General features: G+C 40.7%; 7 protein-coding genes across 7 annotated transcripts; 2 read left to right on the top strand and 5 right to left on the bottom strand.

Annotated features, from left to right (window-relative positions):
- Positions 1–72: 72 nt before the first annotated feature.
- On the bottom strand, positions 73–2,108 carry ATC70_002655 (uncharacterized protein; the record flags this gene model as incomplete). The annotated part of the gene is made up of 2 exons (XM_064822025.1): positions 73–1,980; positions 2,046–2,108. 2 exons carry the CDS (start codon positions 2,106–2,108, stop codon positions 73–75), a joined length of 1,971 nt encoding a protein of 656 aa, XP_064681711.1.
- Positions 2,109–4,875: 2,767 nt separating this feature from the next.
- Positions 4,876–5,973, top strand: ATC70_002654 (uncharacterized protein; the record flags this gene model as incomplete). The annotated part of the gene is made up of 2 exons (XM_064822024.1): positions 4,876–5,794; positions 5,855–5,973. The coding sequence occupies 2 exons, from the start codon at positions 4,876–4,878 to the stop codon at positions 5,971–5,973; spliced, it is 1,038 nt and encodes a 345-aa protein (XP_064681710.1).
- A 30-nt stretch (positions 5,974–6,003) lies between these two features.
- Positions 6,004–6,759, bottom strand: ATC70_002653 (uncharacterized protein; the record flags this gene model as incomplete). The annotated part of the gene is made up of 2 exons (XM_064822023.1): positions 6,004–6,316; positions 6,374–6,759. 2 exons carry the CDS (start codon positions 6,757–6,759, stop codon positions 6,004–6,006), a joined length of 699 nt encoding a protein of 232 aa, XP_064681709.1.
- An 86-nt stretch (positions 6,760–6,845) lies between these two features.
- On the bottom strand, positions 6,846–8,870 carry ATC70_002652 (uncharacterized protein; the record flags this gene model as incomplete). Its single annotated transcript, XM_064822022.1, has 9 exons — positions 6,846–6,878; positions 6,943–7,013; positions 7,085–7,184; positions 7,248–7,336; positions 7,421–7,568; positions 7,620–8,161; positions 8,213–8,530; positions 8,583–8,636; positions 8,696–8,870. The coding sequence occupies 9 exons, from the start codon at positions 8,868–8,870 to the stop codon at positions 6,846–6,848; spliced, it is 1,530 nt and encodes a 509-aa protein (XP_064681708.1).
- Positions 8,871–9,119: 249 nt separating this feature from the next.
- Positions 9,120–11,050, top strand: ORC4_1 (origin recognition complex subunit 4; the record flags this gene model as incomplete). Its single annotated transcript, XM_064822021.1, has 3 exons — positions 9,120–9,686; positions 9,750–10,559; positions 10,616–11,050. The coding sequence occupies 3 exons, from the start codon at positions 9,120–9,122 to the stop codon at positions 11,048–11,050; spliced, it is 1,812 nt and encodes a 603-aa protein (XP_064681707.1).
- A 4,139-nt stretch (positions 11,051–15,189) lies between these two features.
- Positions 15,190–17,668, bottom strand: ATC70_002650 (uncharacterized protein; the record flags this gene model as incomplete). The annotated part of the gene is made up of 6 exons (XM_064822020.1): positions 15,190–16,830; positions 16,885–17,022; positions 17,085–17,242; positions 17,301–17,405; positions 17,465–17,543; positions 17,609–17,668. 6 exons carry the CDS (start codon positions 17,666–17,668, stop codon positions 15,190–15,192), a joined length of 2,181 nt encoding a protein of 726 aa, XP_064681706.1.
- Positions 17,669–20,224: 2,556 nt separating this feature from the next.
- On the bottom strand, positions 20,225–21,262 carry ATC70_002649 (uncharacterized protein; the record flags this gene model as incomplete). The annotated part of the gene is made up of 2 exons (XM_064822019.1): positions 20,225–21,108; positions 21,169–21,262. The coding sequence occupies 2 exons, from the start codon at positions 21,260–21,262 to the stop codon at positions 20,225–20,227; spliced, it is 978 nt and encodes a 325-aa protein (XP_064681705.1).
- Positions 21,263–21,277: the final 15 nt, after the last annotated feature.

The raw sequence follows: 21,277 nt of genomic DNA, 5'->3' as shown, positions 1-21,277 counted from the left end.
ATTTAAAGTCCTTTTACGTACGCCTATTAGATGGGAGAGGAAAAAAGACTGGATATATATTGGGGGGACTAATTATGGAGACTGATCTAAGGTTTCTTGGAAATGTAAGGTATCTAATGAGCTACGAAGTGATGAGAGTAAAATTGATGGTAGGAAAGGTTTGTCCTGGAATGTAAACTGGTAGTGGTGATACCATATAGTTTGTAGCATGCAGGCGAAAACCTGGTAAGCAGAGAGATTCGGATAGATTGAATGATCTTGACGAGAAGGGTTGTGTTCGAAAAGAAGGAATTTCTGGAAGTTTTGGTAACTGTTTTGGGAGATGAGAGGGGGCATGTAAATGGAGAGGGCGGAAGACCAAAAGGATCGTTTGTGGGGACAGGCAAAGAGGAAGTGTTCCAATGTTTCGGTGGATGAGTGGCAGATCCTACAAAAGGGATGGTGGATATGAGGTTGCCGTTCATGAAGAATGTCTCTTGTGGCGACTTTATTATGAAGGATGCGGAACCAGGTGTTACGTGCATTCAATGGGATACGTAAGGACCAGAGACGTTTCCATTTGGCAGAGGATAAGACAGATGGAGGTTTGGGAGGAACATGGTAGGAAGGTAAGGATTTATAACCAGTGGTAGTCGCAGGGACTGGATGGAATTGTTGGAAATCTAGATCAAAGTGTGAGGAGATCATGGAGAGAAGAAGGGAGTGGAGAGAGTCAAGGGTGAGTATGGAGGAGGTGGATAATTGATCAGTAGTGGGGAGGGGACGAGGGATATTTGTGAGCATGGTGTTTAGGGTGAACGTATTGAGGAAGAGGTATTGATCATGTATGAAATTGATGGCACGGCGACTGCAGTGAGGATGGGGGAGGTGCTCAAAAGATTCTTTGAAAACAATGGTGTTGGAAGTAGAGTTGTAATCAAAGATATCAGATCCAAAGAGATCCTGACGTAGGGTGAGATGGTCAGCTAGGATGACGGAGGGTGGGGAAAAGGTGGAGGCGAAAGGATGGGAAGGGGGTAGCGCATGTTGAAGGAGGGAAGTGAAAGGGAGGCGGAGGATGACAGGAATGGGGACGGAGCAGAAGGAAAAGTTTCTAATGATAGAGTCTACGGCAATGATGATGTTGGCAACAGGACCAAAAGAGGGTAGACCAGACGGGCGACATTGAGGGAAAAGGAGTGACCAGTGGTAGGATGGGAATCGAGTGGAACCGAGACACATGGAGAGGGTGGACCGAAGGATTGGAATGGAAGGCATCAATGATGGAGAAGGTTGTGTAGGATGAAGGAGTGGATGGATCCATCGCCATTGCAGAGCTTGGGCTTGTCTCGCAGGATTGATCAGGTTCAGACCGCCCTGGGATCGAGGTAAAATGAGAGTGTCAAAAGAGAAGCGGCTGATTTTGGAGTTTCGGTTAATAAAGGAAGTGATGATTTGGCGTATCTTGTTGAATTCAGACTTGGTGAAGGTAACCAACCGAAGAACATGCCATAGTTTGGAGAGTATCAAGGAGTTCACAACGGTGACACGACCGCGGTAGGTCAGGTTCCGACAGGAATGAAGTTGACAAGAGCGACTGATGTTAGAGATGAGGGCGGAGACGAATGAAGTTCGCTGTTGACGATTGGCATGGATAGGGTAACCAAGGTATTTCAGGACCGTTAGAGAGGAACGATCATGCCATGAAGTGATACCTTTAGAGGCCAGGAACTGAACCCAATGAGGATGGTTGCTACCAGATAGGGAGAGTGCTTCAGTTTTGTTGTAATTGAGGGAGGCATTAGAAGCAGACATATACTTTCCGAGTAGATCCTCGAGAGCAGCGAATTCTGATGGATTGTTAAGGGTTACTAAAGTATCATCCGCATAGGCGAGAACTTTGACCACTGGCGGTTGGGAGCCAGAAATGGGATCAGGAGGGAAAGAGAAGCCCGAAATGCGAGAGTCATTGTGGATGGCCCGGAGAAAGGGATTGTACTCCTATTTGCTATAACATTATGTTATAGCAAAAAAAATTTCCTAATACGACATTGTCTACCGCTTACCGAAACGGGCTCTTCTGCTTTATAATTCACCCCTTTTCCCGCTAGTTTAGCGGACACGTCCATTATTTCAAATGTTGTATATTTCGAAGTATGTCGTAACCAACCACACACCACTAATCACTATCACTAATCGCTAAATATACATACTGGAAAACTATGAAAAAAAAAAAAATAGACAAGCCAATCATATCCATTATTGAGAGCCGGGCAAAGGTGAATAAAGCTACCGGCAAAGCCGGCAATGGGGAGGGGTTCGGAGGAGGGGCTCAGCCTCTCCACCAAGAACATAATAATGCTAATTCGACACTTGATAGCACTGATTTATAGGGCGGAGGATTTACCGTAGCGAAGCAAAGGTGTAAAACCATAGTGTTCAAGCAGCAAAATTGGATTCTCATTTCTATTATTACCAAGTTTACCAACAACATAACGCATCAAAATTTGCATGAATTAGCTTCAAACGAATCAATATGCCTGCTACTCGAATTAGAAGTTGCACAGGCTGCGGAACTGCCCTTCCAGAAGATTTCAGCTGCCAAGGATGTGATACATGCCGTGTAAATAAAAGCCATAAAACAAAAATTCAACCAAATTGGGCAGTTTTCAGGCCTTCATATCTTGACATGTAGACCTTTTTGAGCCACCGGAATAACGCCAAACAATTGTAATTGAGTAGTAGTAACTTCCTGACGCCTTTGCTCAACTTTTTTGTGAACTCAAAAAACATGGCCAAAAATCGGTTCAAAACCATGAGGTATCCCTCATGGTTTCCATCGAAATTTAAACGATCGCATTTTTTATCTTGAAAATGAAGACTTTACTATGGTATATCATGAATCAAAATGTTTCTCTCGATCCAAAGCAACCTCTGAAACCACTTTTGCAAGGCCTTTATATGCAAAATCTTGACATTTTGGCCAAAAACCGCTTTTCATATTTTCTTGAATTGCTCTATAAATTCAGTCAAAACATTTATTTTACTCGGCACCATTGGAAACGCCTTGAAACGTACTCTAAGAATGTATTAGGAAGCGTAAGGTGATCATCACAGTTTATATAGTCGAACATCGCAAAATAGATTATAGAAGTCGAAAAATAACAAAATCTGTCCAATCTTAAACAGAAAAAAAACAAGCTGAGTTTGAATCAATTTTGGCGGCGGCATTGCTGCTGGCTGGCCCAAATGCCTTTCTGATGATGACAATGAGGATTGCGATGCTGATTAAATGGGGATGATGGAGTTGAAAGGGCATTGATTAGCACACATACTTTTTTTTGGGGGAGCTTTGCCTCATAAAATTGCCTTTTGCAATGACAATATCTCAAAAAAGCCGCTGTAAATCTTATACAACTCCTGTGTTTACTTATGACCAGCTTTATGTCGCCATCTTATCAAGAGCATCAGCAGCAGCGAATGATATGTCAATTCTATCATCAGAAAATGAAGATTATGATGTACAAATGCTGCATAAAATTTGAGTTTTCTTTCATAACGTCCCATTAACAGGTTTCGTTTGATATCAGTGTAAGCAAAAAAGGATGCTTCTATTTGATATACCAAAATCTTATCATATCTGATTTAAAATGTCTTTGGTGAGAGCCCGCAGAGCAACGCCGACGTCGAGCGGAGCGAGATAGATTGGCTAGTAGTTCATATGCGAACATACAGTCTTCCTGTAATATCTCTTTCTGCTCAAGATTATGTCAAACGCAGCGAAATCTGGATGCATTGGAAGCTTGATTTCTCCTGTTACAAGCCGCTCTAGACCGCCAGAATAGCACCAAACAATTGGTCTCATCTAGCATTAACATATTGACACCTTTGCTCAACTTTTTGGAGTCCAAAAAAAAACACCTCGAAAATCCCCCAAAAACCATGAGGTATCCCTTATGGTTTTTTTTTTTCGAAAACCAAACGATCGCGTTTTTGACCGCAAAAATGAAGACTTTTACTATGGTATATATTGAACCAAATGTACCTGTCAGTCCAAAGTAGCCCCTGAATCATCTTTTGTGAAGCCTTGCTATGTAATTTCTCGACATTTTTGCCCAAAACCTCATATCATATTTTCAAACATTACTCAATAGATTTATTCAAAATGTCCGTTGTATTTAGTATCATTGGATGCGCCTTGAAAAGTGCTTTGAGAAAGCTTAAGGAAGTATGGGATGCTAATGGCGACTTACATAATCAAATTCGTCAAAATAGTTTAAAGAAGTCGAAATTCGCTAAAATCTGTCCAATCTGAAAAAAAAAAAAAAAAGAAAGCAGACGAAGTTGAATAATTTTTGGCTGTTGATTGAAAGGCATCAGCAGCACTATAGTACGAGTCAAATGTAGATAGAATCTACCAGAACAAGCTTTCACTTTATTAACTGCAGTCGGTATTGTTGTGAGGAATCTTCAAGAAGGGCATGTAGTGCAGATAGTGATGATACAGGGCCTTGAAATGATTGAAATTGTTTGCATGCGATTTCTTTCTTAAACGCAATGTCAATTTATATCCACTATAGGACGTGTACGTATTAAATCAACTCCAATCATTGATTCCCAAAACGCTCTACGTTATTTAACTTGAGAGTAGGTCCAGTGGTACGAACATCTTTTTTTTTTTTTTGCGTTGTTGAAAGAGGGGAACAGACGCTTCATTCTTTTTTTTTTTTTTCAGCGGCAGCGATCAGGTATAAACTTGTCATATCCACTATAAAACGAGGTTCTCCAGGTGAGCCAATAAAATGACTACACCTCTCGAAAGCATAATTCATATATAAACTTGTCTTGCCGCCGCTGCTTTCCTCCCCTTTATCTCTCATATACATATCACCACGCATGCTCAAATTTACACTTTGCGTCATTGGTATATACACCTGCTTCTTGACATGGGGTGTTATCCAAGAACGTGTGAGTACAACACCTTACGGCAACGATGAAACACCCAAGAAGTTCAAATTTTTCATCGTCCTCAATCTCATTCAATCCATCATTGCAGCTACAGTAGCAGGCATTTATCTCAAAGCATGCGGACGCAGCCTCAACATCAAAAAGACACCACGCAACTTATACGTTAAATACATCCAGGTAGCCATCTTCAATTGCATTGGATCACCTTTTGGCTATGCCTCGCTTAAACACATTGATTATCCCACCATGATTCTGGGCAAGTCGTGCAAATTGGTGCCTGTCATGTTTATGAACGTCTTGGTGTATCGACGTAAATTTCCATTGCACAAGTATGCTTGTGTTGTGTTGGTGACGCTGGGTGTCTCCATGTTTATGCTGTATCAACCCTCAAAGAAGGCTTCTAGCGGCCCTGTGAATAGCTCCATGTGGGGATTGTTCTTGCTATGCACTAACTTGTGTATCGATGGATTAACGAATGCGACACAGGATGAGATCTTTGCAAAGTTCAATCATCTTGTCAGTGGCCAGCATATGATGTTTTACATGAACGCCATTGGATCCATGCTGTCTGCTTGTTACCTGCTTTTACACCCTTACAATGATGAATTACAACAAGCACTGACATTCTTTCAGCAACACCCTGCTGTCATTCGAGATGTGCTATTGTTCGGTTTCTGTGGTGCTGTTGGACAATGCTTTATCTTTTATACCCTCCAACATTACGGCAGTCTTCGCCTGGTTACAGTGACAGTGACGAGAAAGCTATTCACTATGCTGTTGAGTGTATTCTGGTTCAATCATACTCTAAATTTGGGTCAATGGAGCGGCGTAACTCTGGTATTCTTGGGTAACGTACTTGTTGTGTGCTGCCATCGATTTGCACTAACACATTTTTTTTTTCTGACAGCCATTGGCATTGAAGCCTACATTGGAAAGCAACAAAAAGCAAAAGCAAAGAAACTAGCGAATACATCGCCTACAGCGCTCAAGAAAGCAAGCAATATAGATCAAAAGAAACAAGCCTAGACATTCCTTAGATAAACAACTTGATTTTATTTACAATATCCACTGTTGATAGTTGGAGGAGGGAGTGTTGGAGGCGCTGCTAAAGTATTTGTTGTGTGTGGGATACTTGCTGTTGTAGTAATGACGGGGGCTGCGATGCGTATTATGGAGACCCAACCACTCACTGACAAAATGTGTCAAATAAGAAATGTAATGCTGAGCTTCACGCGGGAATATAGCATACAGGATTGACCAGAACAATACAGCGCGGTAGAAATACTTGCAAATGAGTCCAGCTTGAGGTCGATGATACATGGACGCAAGAGGCTGTACAAGCAGCAAGACAGTTTGCAATACCATGAAACTATAGTAAGCGGTACGGTCAGTATCAAGCTTTTCTTTATGACTCCATGACACTCACCTATTGCGCAACGTATCGAATCGAGTTGTATTTGCATACATTAGCAAACAAGAGACAACAAATGGAGGAAACACTTTTCTGAGTTGGCGGTGAGCTCTCTCGAATCTTCCATAGAGCAGCGAGTTTTGACTGATGCCTTGGTCGTGTGTGCGACGACAAGCTTGGATAATGTCAGATACAAAGCCAAGCACAACATAGCTGTAAAATGTCACTAATCCCAAACAAATCACAATAGGCTCCACTTTATGCAAATAGTAGTCAATGCCGAAATGATAGCTCAACCGAGGAATCAAATCACCCAAATTAGAGAAATTCAATACAAATGGGATCAGTACAATCCATGAGGCGTATATCAGCAGCACCGGAATAGGCGAAAGCATTGTCATGTTGAAAGTGAAAATAATAAAAGAGTGAATAAGAAAAAAAAAAAAAAAAGATGGGATTGTCGGTGAAAGAAACAGGTTTATTATATTTACATTGACGCCAACACATGAGAAAATTCAATCTATGGCAAAATGTTTGTTTGTAAGAGGCCAGTATACAAGCAAAAAGTCGTGCCAACAGCTCACCTTTGTATTCTGGACACTTTCTCTTAAACTAGCCATGGCTGCTTCTCGGAACAAATTATCTAATTGGGCACCTATAATCATGTACATTTGACATGAGCTACAACTTGTTTGAAACCTTGCGGCAAAAAGCAGCATTTTTTACCTGACCAATTCAATGTCCTCTTTACCAGCTCATCCAATTCCTGATTGCTCAAATCAATTGGCATTCTGGAACTGATACCTTGGATAATTTGTAATCGTTGCTGCAGGTAGAACATCATGCCATGTTGAGTAAGTGTGTCGCCTCATCACCAAAAGAAACTCACCTTGTCGTCCGGTAATGGTATATAGATATGCTCATCAAAACGACCAGGTCTGAGTACAGCAGGATCAATGGCATCAATTCGATTTGTAGCTAAATTAAAAAAAAAAAAAAAAAAAAAAAAAAAAAAAAAAAAAAGTTAATCATATGCTATGAATACAGTACATGTCTCCTTACCTGCCACCACCAGCAAATCAATATGAGCCCCTTTGCTCCTATTCTTGGTTAGTAGACCATCCATCTCTGTCAGAAACCCTGTGACAATTCTATCACTTGTATTCTCTGATGAATGACTAGTGCCTCTCTTGGGGAGTAGCATATCAATCTGTCTAGACATGTCAGCTTTTGTAGACCAGCCAGATGATGCGGCTCCTACCTGATCAATGAACAGTATACAAGGTGAATTGGCCCTGGCTTGAGAAAACAGCTTTGCAATGCCCTTTTCTGACTCACCCACCACTTTGGACCGAATTTGAGAGCTCTCCACAAGCATAAAGTTAACGCCTGCTTCAGAAGCAAGCGCAGAGCATAGCATTGTCTTGCCTACTCCGGTCGGCCCATGTAGTAAGATACCTTTTGGTGGTGAAATGCCCAATTCAATGTACCTCTCTGGGTGATGAAACGGCTGTATCACGGATGTCTTGATCTCTTGTATAATGTCATCAATGCCATACAGATCCTTAAATGTAATGTCTGGTATTTTGGATGAGAATTCGCCAAGATTGGATGGTTTGACAATGGTGAGTGCATGTTTGAAATGCGCTAATGATATGTGATGCGTGTGCTCTTGTTGCTTCATGAATAAGAGGATGGCTTGAGAGGTCAGGCTTTGAAGATCGCTCGGCACAAATCCATGTGTCTGTCGGGATACCTGGCGTAGTATGTCTTGTTTTTCAGCGTCTGAAGCAAAAGGAAGATCTACATGGATGTTCAGTGCCCTGAAAACGGCAACAATCAGACTCTCCTTACTCTTGGCCACAATGCTCAGTATAGCGTATCTTTGCTCAGGTGTGTTGATGGTGATTTCCTCCAAGTCATCCAATCGACCCGATCTTAAGAAGGCAGGTTCAATGGCATGCAAACGACTTGTCATGCCGATAACATAGGCGTTGTCCACAGCGTCAATGCAGGACATCAGCATGGATGATAAACGCATGTCAAGATCACTTTTCTTGGACGTCCATTTACCAGCAATCATATCAATCTCGTCTAGAATCAATATGGACATGGCGTGGTTCTTTGCTTGGTTGAAAAAGTTGAACAATGTCGACTCGCTTACGCCCTCCTCTAAGCATGCACATTTAGCATGAGTTCTACATCCAATTGAGATGACATGTACCTGTTTGAAAGATGTCAGGGCCATTCAATATGTAGTATGGCAGATTGGAATGCTCTACGGATTCATTAATACATTGCGCTCTTGGATCATGCACTTTAAATGTCAACATTTACGAGCAATGGCCTTTGCCAGGATGGTTTTGCCTGTGCCTGGCTTTCCGTACAGGATCAGTCCCTTGGATCCCTTGCTATGCGACGCCTGTGAGAGGGTCACTTTCTGGATAATGTGCTCAATCAATGGCTGGCATCCGCCAATGTCAGATGCTACTTGATTCGACCAATGATCCATTGAAAAGCAAAATTGCAAGCTGTGTTCATTGTTGTTGACGTTGCTTTTTTGTAAATTTTTTCAGTGCTATTTTTACGCCCGAACAAGGTCACGACGAGCGAAACCTAGAATCTACACGCTTCCCTCTTTGTTGTTGAACCAAGAACAAGAAAAAGAGGGAGAGAGAATAGATAACGCATATCCCTTTTCTTTTGCACTAAACAACATCATCCTATATACCTCTTTGGCTGCTAGGCACATTCAATCGCCATGTCTACAGATACCAGAGCAACAGGTTCAAATAGCAATAAAAAGGTGGCAGCCTCTTCTTCTTCCTCTGCTCCTCACGACTCTATTCGCAAGTATTTAACTATTAAACCTTCTGCGTCGTCGCCTACAGACGCTGTATCAACAAAAAAGGCTTTATCTTCAACAGATGATAACATCAGGCCCCCAGCCAAGGCCAATCGCACGCCTGCTAAACCAATGACTCCATCGAAATCATCTTCAGAAGCATCTGGACAGACTCGTTTTTTGGAGTTATTCAACAAGACTCGAAAGAACACAAAATCTCGCACCAGTACGACTGCTACCACTGCCTCTACCAGTAGCAAGAGCACAACCACCAGCAGCAACAGCACAAGCACAAGCACAAGCACAAGCACAAGCACAAGCACAAGCACGAGCACGAGCACTAAAACAACAGCCATCATCAAAGAGAATCGTCCATCGCCTGTAAAGAGATCCTACTCTGCCATGTCACACCTGGATTCAGTCAACAAGTCGTGGATGAACTCGCCCATCTCCTCCAACAAAAAGACCTGCGACAATAAAGCTGTAACTATCCACCATGTATAAAGAATCTAACGAATAGATTACTCACAACCCTCCCTTTTATAGTATGATCGTCTCACACCAGGTATCACAGACATGCTCTCTGCTCAAGCCATTATTAAGTCATCTCAACAAATTCTTGATAACACTGGATCTGAAAGTTATCAAGAGCAAATCGCCCATGCTATTGGCATCGATACCACCAAGCGTATTTTAAGCTTCACACAAGAAGCGCCTCTCACGCACAAGATTGATATCAACAAGAACGCACCTCAAGCCAAGCTGTCCACGCACACATCCTCACACGTGAAACGACACATCTTGCAGACACCAGAAAAGATTTTAGACGCTCCTTACATGGATGATGATTACTATCTCAATGTGCTTGATTGGTCAAAAACCAATGTCGTGGCTGTGGGTCTCGGTAAAGCCATTTACCTTTGGAATGCTGATAATGGTACCATTCAAGCGCTCAATTACAACTATGATGATCAAGTCGCGTCTGTCAATTGGTCTGGGGATGGCTCGTATTTGGCTGTAGGCACAACAGGCGGTGACACTCAGATTTGGGATGTGCAATCCAACACACGATTGCGTACAATGAACGGTCAGAATTGTCGCATTGGCGTTTTGTCTTGGGATAAGCATCTCGTTTCTTCAGGTGGACGTGACGGTAGCATCTTTCATCATGATGTACGTATGGCCAAGCACACTGTGCGTGAACTTTACGGTCATTCAGATGAAGTATGTGGTCTCAAGTGGCGTTGGGATGGCCAATCCTTGGCAAGTGGCGGCAATGATAATACAGTCAATATCTGGGATGCTAGATCGACTGAGCCTGCTCATGTCAAGAGACAGCACACGGGTGCCATCAAGGTATAGTATTTTGTTTATTTGTATATCCTAGACTATGTCTTAGTAATACATACTAGGCGCTTGCTTGGTGTCCTTGGAATCACTCTACACTGGCTACTGGTGGCGGCAGAGATGACAAGCAGATTCATTTCTGGAACTCATCTACTGGTGCCCGTATGAAGTCTGTCAATGCTGGATCACAAGTGACATCGCTTCATTGGTCTCACCATCACAAAGAAATCGTATCTACACATGGCCTCCCTCATAATCAATTGACTGTGTGGGCGTATCCATCCTTGAACAAAGTCATTGATATCCCTGCACATGAATCGAGAATCCTACATTCTGCCCTAAGCCCTGACGGTCAAGTACTAGCTACTGCTGCTGCTGATGAAAATCTAAAGTTCTGGAGAATCTTTGAACACGACGGAAAGGCTCGTCTTGGCTCAGAGAGCAATCGCCTAACCATGAAAAAAGAAGTTCAATTAAGAAGAACTAACTCTATTCGATAAACCCTATATCTTGTATACACACACACACACACACACACACACACACACATATCACACACTTATCAGCACCAGTTGCACCATCCTTTACATCCCTTTCTCTTTTATAACGCCCTTCTCCCTCCTCCCCTTCTTTCACCATTTCCCTTGGCCCTTCTTGCTCACAGAGTATAATAACCTTTTTTCATATATAAAATAAAAAAATACCATGTCTTATTTCATTTCCACTAATTGTCTACAACTAGATGGCATATTTTTTTTCATGGTGGATACCCGAGATATCCGGAAGCAGCTCCGTGTGTACCTTGTTGTTGGTTCAACGATATATTAAAAAAGTGCATAGTATGGAAAGCCTTCTCGATGAGATGCTTATGAAACATTTTTAATATATCACTATGCAAGTTCTTGCGGTTTACATGGCGAAAAATGTTGAGTTTGGCCGCAATGCCATTTTCATTATTAGAAACCACATTTGACATGTAAGGAAGCATGACAATTCGCAAGTCAATTGGCTGAAAACATACTTGATGACAATGCAAACAAAAATAGATAGGTACTCTGGCATGTATAGCGCCTAGCAAACCGCTGTTTGTAATGAAAGCCCTTCACATGAGCATGATAGATCAAAGCATTCGTGTTGAGGATGATGTTGCCCTGTCAAACTTTGGCTGGTGCAATACATGTTGGTGAAAATGCATGCTTGGTCTTGCTAACAATGATAAAAGCGTGAAACCAGGTAATTCATGTGTGCTGCACATGTATAGAAAGCATTTGACTATATGTATATTACAATAGAACTAAATCCGTTTTTGTGCACATGCTGACGAGAACAGAAGCTTCACAAAAAAAGGCAAAATTAATAGTCTACAATGCTGCATTGCACTGCCGAAAACGACAACGATAACTGGAAACGCACACGATTCAATGCATAAAATCAGAGGAGTGTGATACGTACAGGGTATATTTTATTTCAGTAGTAATGTCTGTAGGGTGGGTTAATCAGAATAGGGGGTAACTGATGATCAATAGCGTAAGATTTATGGTTCGTGATGGTAGGCAGCAACGGAGGAGCGTGTGCTGTATGGTGATAGTCATCAATATCAGAGTACACGCTTGCAGGAGAAAGTGAATTCGAGAGATCTGGACTTTTCTCTGGTTGATATGGATGTTGTTGGGGGATAGGATTGGCTTCACTATATGCAAATGCTTGATTAATTCTGGCGTCAAAACCTAGCTGAATCATTCAACTTACAATAAGGCCTGATTCTTGTGTGTGTGCTCTTGATGTCTTGACAGTGTTGTCTTTCTTGTAAATGACTTGTTGCAGCTTTCGCATACATAAGGTCTGTTTCCTGTATGTGTTCTGCGATGTCTTGCAAGAGATGAAGAATCTCCAAATGATTTTTGACAGTTGGAATGTTCACAGACATGTGGTCTTTCGCCAGTGTGTGTTCTTGAGTGAACTGTCAATGCACTTCTTTGAATAAATTGCTTTTGACATCCTTTCCATAAACAGTGATATGGCCGCTCTCCTGTGTGAATGCGTTGATGTCTGGCGAGATCAGATCTTCTTGTAAAACTCTTTGAGCACTGCATCCAGTCGCAAGAATAAGGTTTACATGGCTTGTTTGTAAATGCAGCGGTGGCACAGTCGTTTGTTGAGTTTAGTAGATTGCAGATATCCATGATAGTATGATAGTGGCTGTCTCAACAGAAATGCATGGCTCTATTTATATTCATTTCTGTTCAAAGGTGGGGAGGGTGTATATAAGGTTAGGAAATGGCTGTGAGCCAAATGTTTTCAGGCGGATCCTCTGCAGGCAATGTATAATTAAAGAGCCAGCGGAGAGGGTACACCTTTGAATGATTGAGTGGAGCACGAGCCATTTCTTTGTGATGTGTCTGTATATAAATAAACTCAGGGCACTCGAAATGTCATTGCGCTAAAATAAGACTTATAGATGATTCGTGACCTATAAATTATGGTTGCCAAGAGCTATCCATACCATAAGCATTTAGTGCTCATTTAGATGATCTAGATGTTAATTATCATAAATGACGGGCTTGTTAGATAGCACAACGCTCCAGGTGAATATCGCTCAAATGCCGTCTTTTGTATTAACCGTTGTTTTTTTTTTATGTAGTTTTACCAACTGACATGGCATGAAATTCGTGATTGTCCATGTTTGCACATGTTTGGGAATGAATACCCGATCCGCGCTTAAAGTCTACATGTAACGTATTTGCAATGGCTTGCTTGGCCTTGTGTCTGTTTGAAATGAACATTTTAGACTAGGGCCACCCATTTGCACCGATACGAAAAGATCGGCAAAAGGTACCATGCTAGAGCAAGCATTAGACATAATGTAGTACAATTCTATAATTTTGGCAGAATGAACACAAACTTAGAATCTGATGTATATTGGCCCAACTTCGGAGCAAAAGAAACCGACTCTTTAGCAGTTAATTTAGATTGAAACACAATAATTATTCATTCCAAACCGTGATTGTTTTCAATGTTCATGTATTTATAACTATTGAGCCGAGCTAAACATCTAATGCGCAATCCATTGGAAATGTGGTGCCCGGGTGGAATTCTATATTAAGACTTTGAGTGGATATACACACATACACATACCACATGTGGCACAACATGGATGTCTATCAAGCTGTCAACTAACATAAATGCCTGCTTTGCTAGGCAAAAATGGTAAATCGGCATTGTCTCATCACTAACGCATTACCAAGGACTCCTGTTGTTACATTTTTAAATTACGGCGTCATGTTATATAATTGTTGTTGACATATCAAGCTAGTAGTAACTCAATGTGAATATGAAATCCCTGAATTATGAAACATCCGTCCATTTGGAAAGGAGGATCGCAAAAGAACTCAGTGTGTTTTATGGCCGTAAAATCCTCATCGCAATTATTCGCTACAAAGAATCACAATGATTATCATACCATGATTTTCGGCTAATCCATAGGCCGTGTCCTCAGTTTGTCCTTGCTACTTTACCAGTCTCCACTTATTTCGATGGTGTATTCACGAGTCGATATTCCAGCTCATTAGATGTCAGTGCAAGTATAAGATCATATGTTTGACGTAAGTTTAATAAAAGAAAGAGACGGCACAATTGCTTGTATATGTATCATTCATCTCTGAAGCGAATACTGTCATTCTTCAAAGCTACTATTTTAAGTAAAGTGTTTGCCATTTGATATTTACATTGAATGGCTCGATCTTTCAATTGACACGCTGTATTAGTAGAACAGCAACCAAGTATTGCAGAGAAATCATCACTAACAATTGCCCTTGAATGAAAACAGCTCAATATTTTCGATTGGCTAAAAACACTTTGATAGATACGCCTTCTTTTGCATGGTTTCTGACCCTAAATCAATAGTGCAACCGGTTTTAAGCAGGATACCTGTTCAATCTGCTTACGATGTATCCAACAAATTAGGTGCTTGATTATGCATTCCATGAGCGTAGCATTCATAATGCTTTACCCATAAAACTTTTGGGTAATGTCAACATGGCATGATAGTCGTCCATTTACCTGTTTGTTCTCTGGGAAATATTCTTTTTTTTTTTTTGAACTACTCGCACTTGCCGACAAGCTTGCCTGAGAGACGCTCTCGATAGCAATTGCCACATTTCATCTCGAACCCAGCAATTCAAGTTATTCATGCCACTATGAATATTCTATCGAGAAAAGGGAATTGTATGCATATGTGGGAGGCATAATTGCCCGAGTTCTGGGTACAAAAGAGAAGGAAGCTGAAACTTGACATCTGGCACTCATTAGCTTTAGTGGCACCAAGGAAAAAGACGCATTTAGCAAGTACATTACAATACTGAAGATCTGTATTTACTATTTCTACCAGCACTCGGTGTGCCTGTGTTTCATCGTCTTCTATCTATTACTGCTACGCTCACACCATCCCCACCATCTCAAATTCATTTCGGAATAGATATTTGCATGTTTGCATCAGCCAATTCTTGGAATAAGGCTGTATCGTATTCCCATTTAGAAAAGGCCCTCGCTTTCATACGTAGAGTTAGAGATCAGCAGTTGCATTGCAAACGATACAAAGTTCTATTTATTACATATTGTGTATAATTTTCATGCAAGGAAATTAAGCTTTTTTAATTTCAGCAAGTTGAAAATCAATAACCTGCTTAATCTTGGGATCCAAATCAGCGTGAGCCTTAACGGCAGCCTCAAGCTTATCTAAGTTGGCCTTAAAATTGACGCTGCTCTTGTCAATCTTGGCAATCTTGGAGAGAGATTTGGCAGCTAACAAGTATCTTTGTTGGCGAATGTAAATCTCGAAACCAAGAGCATGGACTTCAACGTTGTTAGGCGCTAATAACTCTAATGGCTTTACAAATTGAAGAGCATCTTCTAGGGGTTTCTCGGTGTTGAGGTATTTGTCTCCTTCGGGGTCTTCATCAACGGGCTTCTTATCATGCTTGTGTTTAGCAGCTTCTTCCTTGATTTGGATCTTCTTGGCCTCAGCATCTTGTTGTGCCTTCAAAGCAGCCTTACGAGCCTTATTTCTGGCCTTCTTCTTCTCTGCTTCAGTCATGTTGGCCTCGTCAATCTCAACATTCTCCTTGGGCTTATCAGCAAGAGCCAAATAAGCTTCAACAGCGCCCTTAGCAGCCTTGAGGTAGAAAGGATGGGCTCTGAGTTTATCTTCCCAGCGCAAGGCACTCACATAAGCACGAAGAGTCAGTTTACGCAAACAGTAGCTGTGGAAATCAAATTGATCATCAAAGTAATCAACATAGAACTTCTCCAAACTATGGAAACGCTTTAAAGCCTTGCCGTAATCCTTCTTGCGGAGGTAAGCATTGCCTTCCTCAGCCATAAACCATTGACACTGCATGTCAGTTAAGTCTTGAACAGTAGCAACATCCTTACGAGTGAAGAGACCCAAAACACGTTCAGCTTCCTCAATATGGCCAGCACGCAAAAGATACTTGGCACACTTGGAGTTGATAAAGCGATCTTGCAAATCCATTTCACGAGCTTCGTTCATAATCTTGGATGCCATCTCGACTTGACCAGCATGCTTCAAAATTCTACCCTTTGTCATGTAGAGCTCCACAACAGTAGGCGTGTGGTCAATAGCCTTGTTGATAACCTCAAGAGCCTTTTCATTTTCCTTATGGAAATCATGTTGCTTAGCAACGTAGTATAAAGTCCACAGTAAAGCAGTAGGAGGTTCCTTTGCAGAATCAGCGCCAAACGTACCATTCTTTTCCAAAGAGGCAAGATAGCCAGCAACAAGCTCTTCAATGATACGTCTCTTCTCGGCATCGGCATAATATCTCTTCATGGAGGCAAACAAAGATGGGATGCCTTTTCTCAAACCGTTCTGAAGAGAAGCTTCAACCTTGACCTTGAAGGAATCGCCTTCGGCATGCTCAAGGATCAAATGTTCAATAGCCTTGGAGCGTGGATATTGAGTGAAAAGATCGCCGAGAAGACCATTGATTTCACTCTTTTCCTTGAGAGACAAAAGTTCGGTGATGTAAGCAATGTTGTGAGGATTCTCACTGATTAAAATGCGATAAGCTTTCTCGGCCTCTTCCTTTCTACCCAATTTTCCCAGATACAATGCATTCTTCTCTTTCCATGCTCTCTTGTCTGTCACTTGAGGCTCGATTTCGTTAAGATGATCCAAAGCGCTTTGGAAGTCACCTGTTTCTTCTAATAACATGTTATGATACATGAGTAATTCGGATTTTTCGAAATCAGTGGTGGCAGCCTGTTTAGTTACAAATGTCAATTGTCTGTCTGCAATTCTCTATATTCTACTTACAGGAACATTGGATTCAGCGTGAGTGTTCAAAACCTTGACACCGTTTTGAGGTTCATTGACGAGTTGGTAAGCAATAGCCAATCCAAGCCAAAAGGGGGGATTCTGAGGTTTAGCTTCTAACAATTTGGTGCGCGTGTCCTATTTACAGAATTCAGTTTCTTTGTATCCTTCTGCATCCCAAGCAACAATGGTCAACTTACAACCAATGCATCATAGTGACGCATTTGAGTTTGGAGAATAGCATAATCACGCAGAATGTTAAAGTCGTTCTTGTTGAACTTCAAGGCATTCGCATAACACTTGGCAGCTTCCTCATAGTTTTTATCGGCACGATACAAAAGACCGTACACATGCCAGCCTAGAATAGTCCATATTAATAAAAATGACACAACTATCTATCATCCCGGTATACTTACAAATATGAGAGGTGAGATCCTTCAGAAGACCCTTTTTGACATATTCGTAACCCTCTTCTTTCTTTTGAAGATTGTTCAAAAACAACCCCTTCATTGCCATAGTTTCTATTATAGATCAGTTAGAAAATAGTAGCGACTTGGACATTGTTGCCGAGCATATTTACCACCATGATCAGGATATTTTTTAAGAATACCTTCAGCCAGCTTTAAACCTTTTTTGTATTCACGAAGCTCATAGTTTTTCTGCAATATGGATTCAATCAAGTCAATGATTACACGCGTGGGTATTCAGCAAGTTGATATTTTACCAAAAGATTTCTAAATACTTGGGCTTCCTTGGGAGGAAGCTCTCTTTTGTTGGCTACCATGGGGGGAAAATGATGTGGAAGAGGAAAGAATGATTTCATGAAACAATCCCAGAAAAAGATTTTTTAGATATTGCGGTGTATCAATTACAGAGCAAGCATGAGTTAGTAGTCGCTAATAAAAAGCATGCTCGAGGCATTCATGAAAATAGCATGGCAGAAATGATGCAAAGCATTGGCAATCGATTAGACATGTATGCTAGAAACCCTAACCTTGCAATTTAGTTCAATTCAAGTATCAAGTTTAATAAAATTGAAGTTGTCGATTGATTTCATGGAGCATTCGCATTTATACATCATGTACAACAACAGACGTCAAATCAATTATAAAAATGTACCAGAACTGCTTCAAATACAAACTGTAGTCTGTCATTATTTAGCATATAACATGTCTAGTCTACGTGCTAATGCGACAACTTGCAAATAATCGAAAGAAAAGATTGATTCTTGTTGACTGGAATTCGCAGAGAACTAATGAACATTTAGTAAGCAAACATGCTTCACAAATACTATGAAGAAAGAGAAAAACGAATACTCCATCGCTCATCGTTTTGGAAATTTCTAAAATAATGAGCTAATCTAATGGTTCGTGTTCATTACCATGGATACTATTTGTTACTGGTGAAGCAGTTGATGCAGATAGAAACAGTGATAAATTCAGCCTCTTTCAAACATGCAACAAAGATAAAGTAACATTTTAATAATTGAACGAAGATATCTTATTTTTTAGGAGTATCGCTCGGATTACGATGTCAGTTGCTACCAAACGAAAACAAAACTGCGTGTTTATTCACTTATCGAACCTTTCATTTTCATATCTTCCTTCGAAAGTCTTCTCCATTGCACTTCGCTTCAAACGACGTATCATCTTGCTTTAACTTTTAACTCTCCATGAATGAAGCAATCCAGTAGACATTATATTGGTCAAATAAGTAGCCCGCTTTCTATATTATGTGGTAATGTGAATCTTTTAAGCTTCAAGGGCATTCATCTACGCCTTCCTGAAATGCTTCTTGGTATCCATTTCAAAATTAGCATCAAACGAGATCAGGGTGGCACTTTCATTGGACAATTTGTTTCTAACTCCGATGTCTGAGTTTTGCTTGGTTTCAAACCTCGCTCTTGCCCTGATAATGATGATGCAAGCCAAATTTGTGTAGGTAGCATGGTTGTTGAGAAATTGGTGATCTTAGAAAAAAAGGTTAATTTTGAATAGATGCTGCTAGTAAAACTTTTTAAGTTACTTGTTAAGCACAAAGAATAAAAGAATTATTATTTGTAGCTTATAAAAAATGTTCGATATTATAAAAACAAGAAAAGACTTATTTGAATAAGATCAGACACAAAAGCTAAAGATTTATTGATGAAGACAAGAGTTATTCTATTATTTATACTAAGTTCTGAATGCCAAAGTAGCAACTTATCTTGTACAACGCTTATCACATCTGGTGAACCTCAGTATTTAGATAGCTGAGATGCACTTTACTTATCATAGCTTGTCCATGTTGTTGCACAACACAGACATATCTACCCATCAAGAATACCTTAATCTTTATAGACAGTTGTAGCCCTTCTGGCACAACATTACTATATGAATGTAGTACGTATGTATAGTGAAAGATGTAGAAGAAACTTTTTTTGACTAGGATATGCTTGATGTGGGGTTATGGAAGGTGATGCGAATGAGTAATGACGGAAAATGTTCCCAATGACTGATTTTCAAAGGGCCATATCTCTGAGTTTTACTAAGTGAACGAGAGCTTCAAACTTAATAATAGCTTGTGCTTCTTTTTCAATTCTCTATACGATGGTATGGTTATTATAGATAAATAAATAAAAAGTTGAATATCCCCTGCTTGTAACTCATAAAATATATGATTTCGAGCAAATGCATGAAGGGAACGTACATCTGGTACTTGAAACCCTTATATTATAATGAATATAATGTAGAGCTATCGAATGGTCTTTGTTTTGTGCGAACCCAGTGATTATTTGACGAGATATGGTCAAAAAAGAGTATCATGCAAAATCATTGTTGATTTTTCTTCAAAATCTACGTGCGATAGCAAGCAAAAAATCTGGTGACGATTTTTTGGTCAGGACAAAATTGTCAATATTTCATGATAGAGTTATGCCAGAGCTTCGAGCAAAGGCTCATTCGATAGGAAATTTCTTGGTCTACAATGTTTAGTAATGCTTAACAAAATGTTTTGATGACAGATACTGATTAATCTTTAGAAAACAGTCAAAAAATCGCAAAAACTATTGTATCAAATATCAGTTGAGCAATGTACACCAGACACTTGATATACCGTGACCCACAAAACTGTCCCAATGTTTAGCGATTTTAACTTTCAGACCTTACCGCCGGACGAGAAGTGATCCAATAATAATGAGTTTAGTATTTTATGAGAGCTAAAACTGCTTTCTTTATATCCTCTAATTTGTACAAACATATAGCTGTAGGAGCACAAGTTGTGATTGGCCAAAGTCATTAGGTACATTGGGACAGTATTGTGGGATATTTGGAAAAATCAAGTTTTATTATTTTATAAGACTTTAATACTTTGTCCATTTCCCTTTTGCTTTGATAACGGCCGCAATACGTCGAGGCATACTTTCTATAACCTTTTGGCACTCCTCCGGCTTCATTTGGTCATACCAAATCTCAGTTACTCGCTCATATAATTCATTCATACCCTTGGTTGCGGTTTCACACTCATTGAGACGCCTTTTCAACAAAGCCCACATGTTTTCGATAGGATTCAAGTTTGGAGATTGTGGGGGCCACTCCATGACCTGGTATGACTGTTCCTGAAGGTAATCCTTGACCAAATTTAAGGTGTGTTTGGGATCATTGTCTTGCTGAAATATCACTTGTTGTTCACGGCTGAAGCCCGATTTCTCAACGGAAAAGGCAATAGTCTGCTCCAATTCGTCTTGAAAAACTTCGTTGTAGAGTGCCTTATTATCCATATTACCGTTTATTTTGCACATCCAGCCAACACCAGCATACGTAATGGCACTCCAAAGCATGATACTGCAACCACCGTGTTTTATCGTGAGCTTGACATGGTGGTTTTGAAGCTGTTCACCAGATCGAATCCAGGCCCACTGTCGCCCATCTGAGTTAAAACGGTTAATTTTGGTCTCGTCTGTCCAAATAACACGTTTCCAGTCGTCAACAGCCCAGTCCTTGTGCTGTTTACACCACGCAAGTCTCGTCTTGACATTAGCGTCACTAAGCAAAGGCTTCTTATCCTTCTCGATAGCCCCCAAGCCCGCAGTGCGGAGTGCTCTACGAACGGTCTCCGGGTAAACCTTCATTTGGAAATTCTTCTCCAACATTTTTGTAACCTTGACGGCGCTTGAAACACGTTCCTTGGTTTCCTTTCGAACACAATAGCGCTTGTCGGCTTCAGACAACACCCTAGGACGACCACCTTTCGAGGTTTTCACACCCGGACAATGCTCCATTCTGATTCAACCGATAGTAGACTTACCCAAAGACAGTTTTTCAGCAAGTTCCTGAATCGAAACACCGTTTCGAAGCATTGTGATTGCAGAATTAACCTTGGAGACAGCAACGGCTTTCATGACTTGATAATCGAC

The sequence above is a fragment of the Mucor velutinosus genome, assembly GCF_035048745.1.
Source record: "Mucor velutinosus strain NIH1002 chromosome Unknown tig00000093, whole genome shotgun sequence".
Classification (NCBI taxonomy): Eukaryota; Fungi; Mucoromycota; class Mucoromycetes; order Mucorales; family Mucoraceae; genus Mucor; species Mucor velutinosus.
Note: the sequence above shows the minus strand (reverse complement) of the source record. Positions and strands in the feature narration are given on the sequence as shown.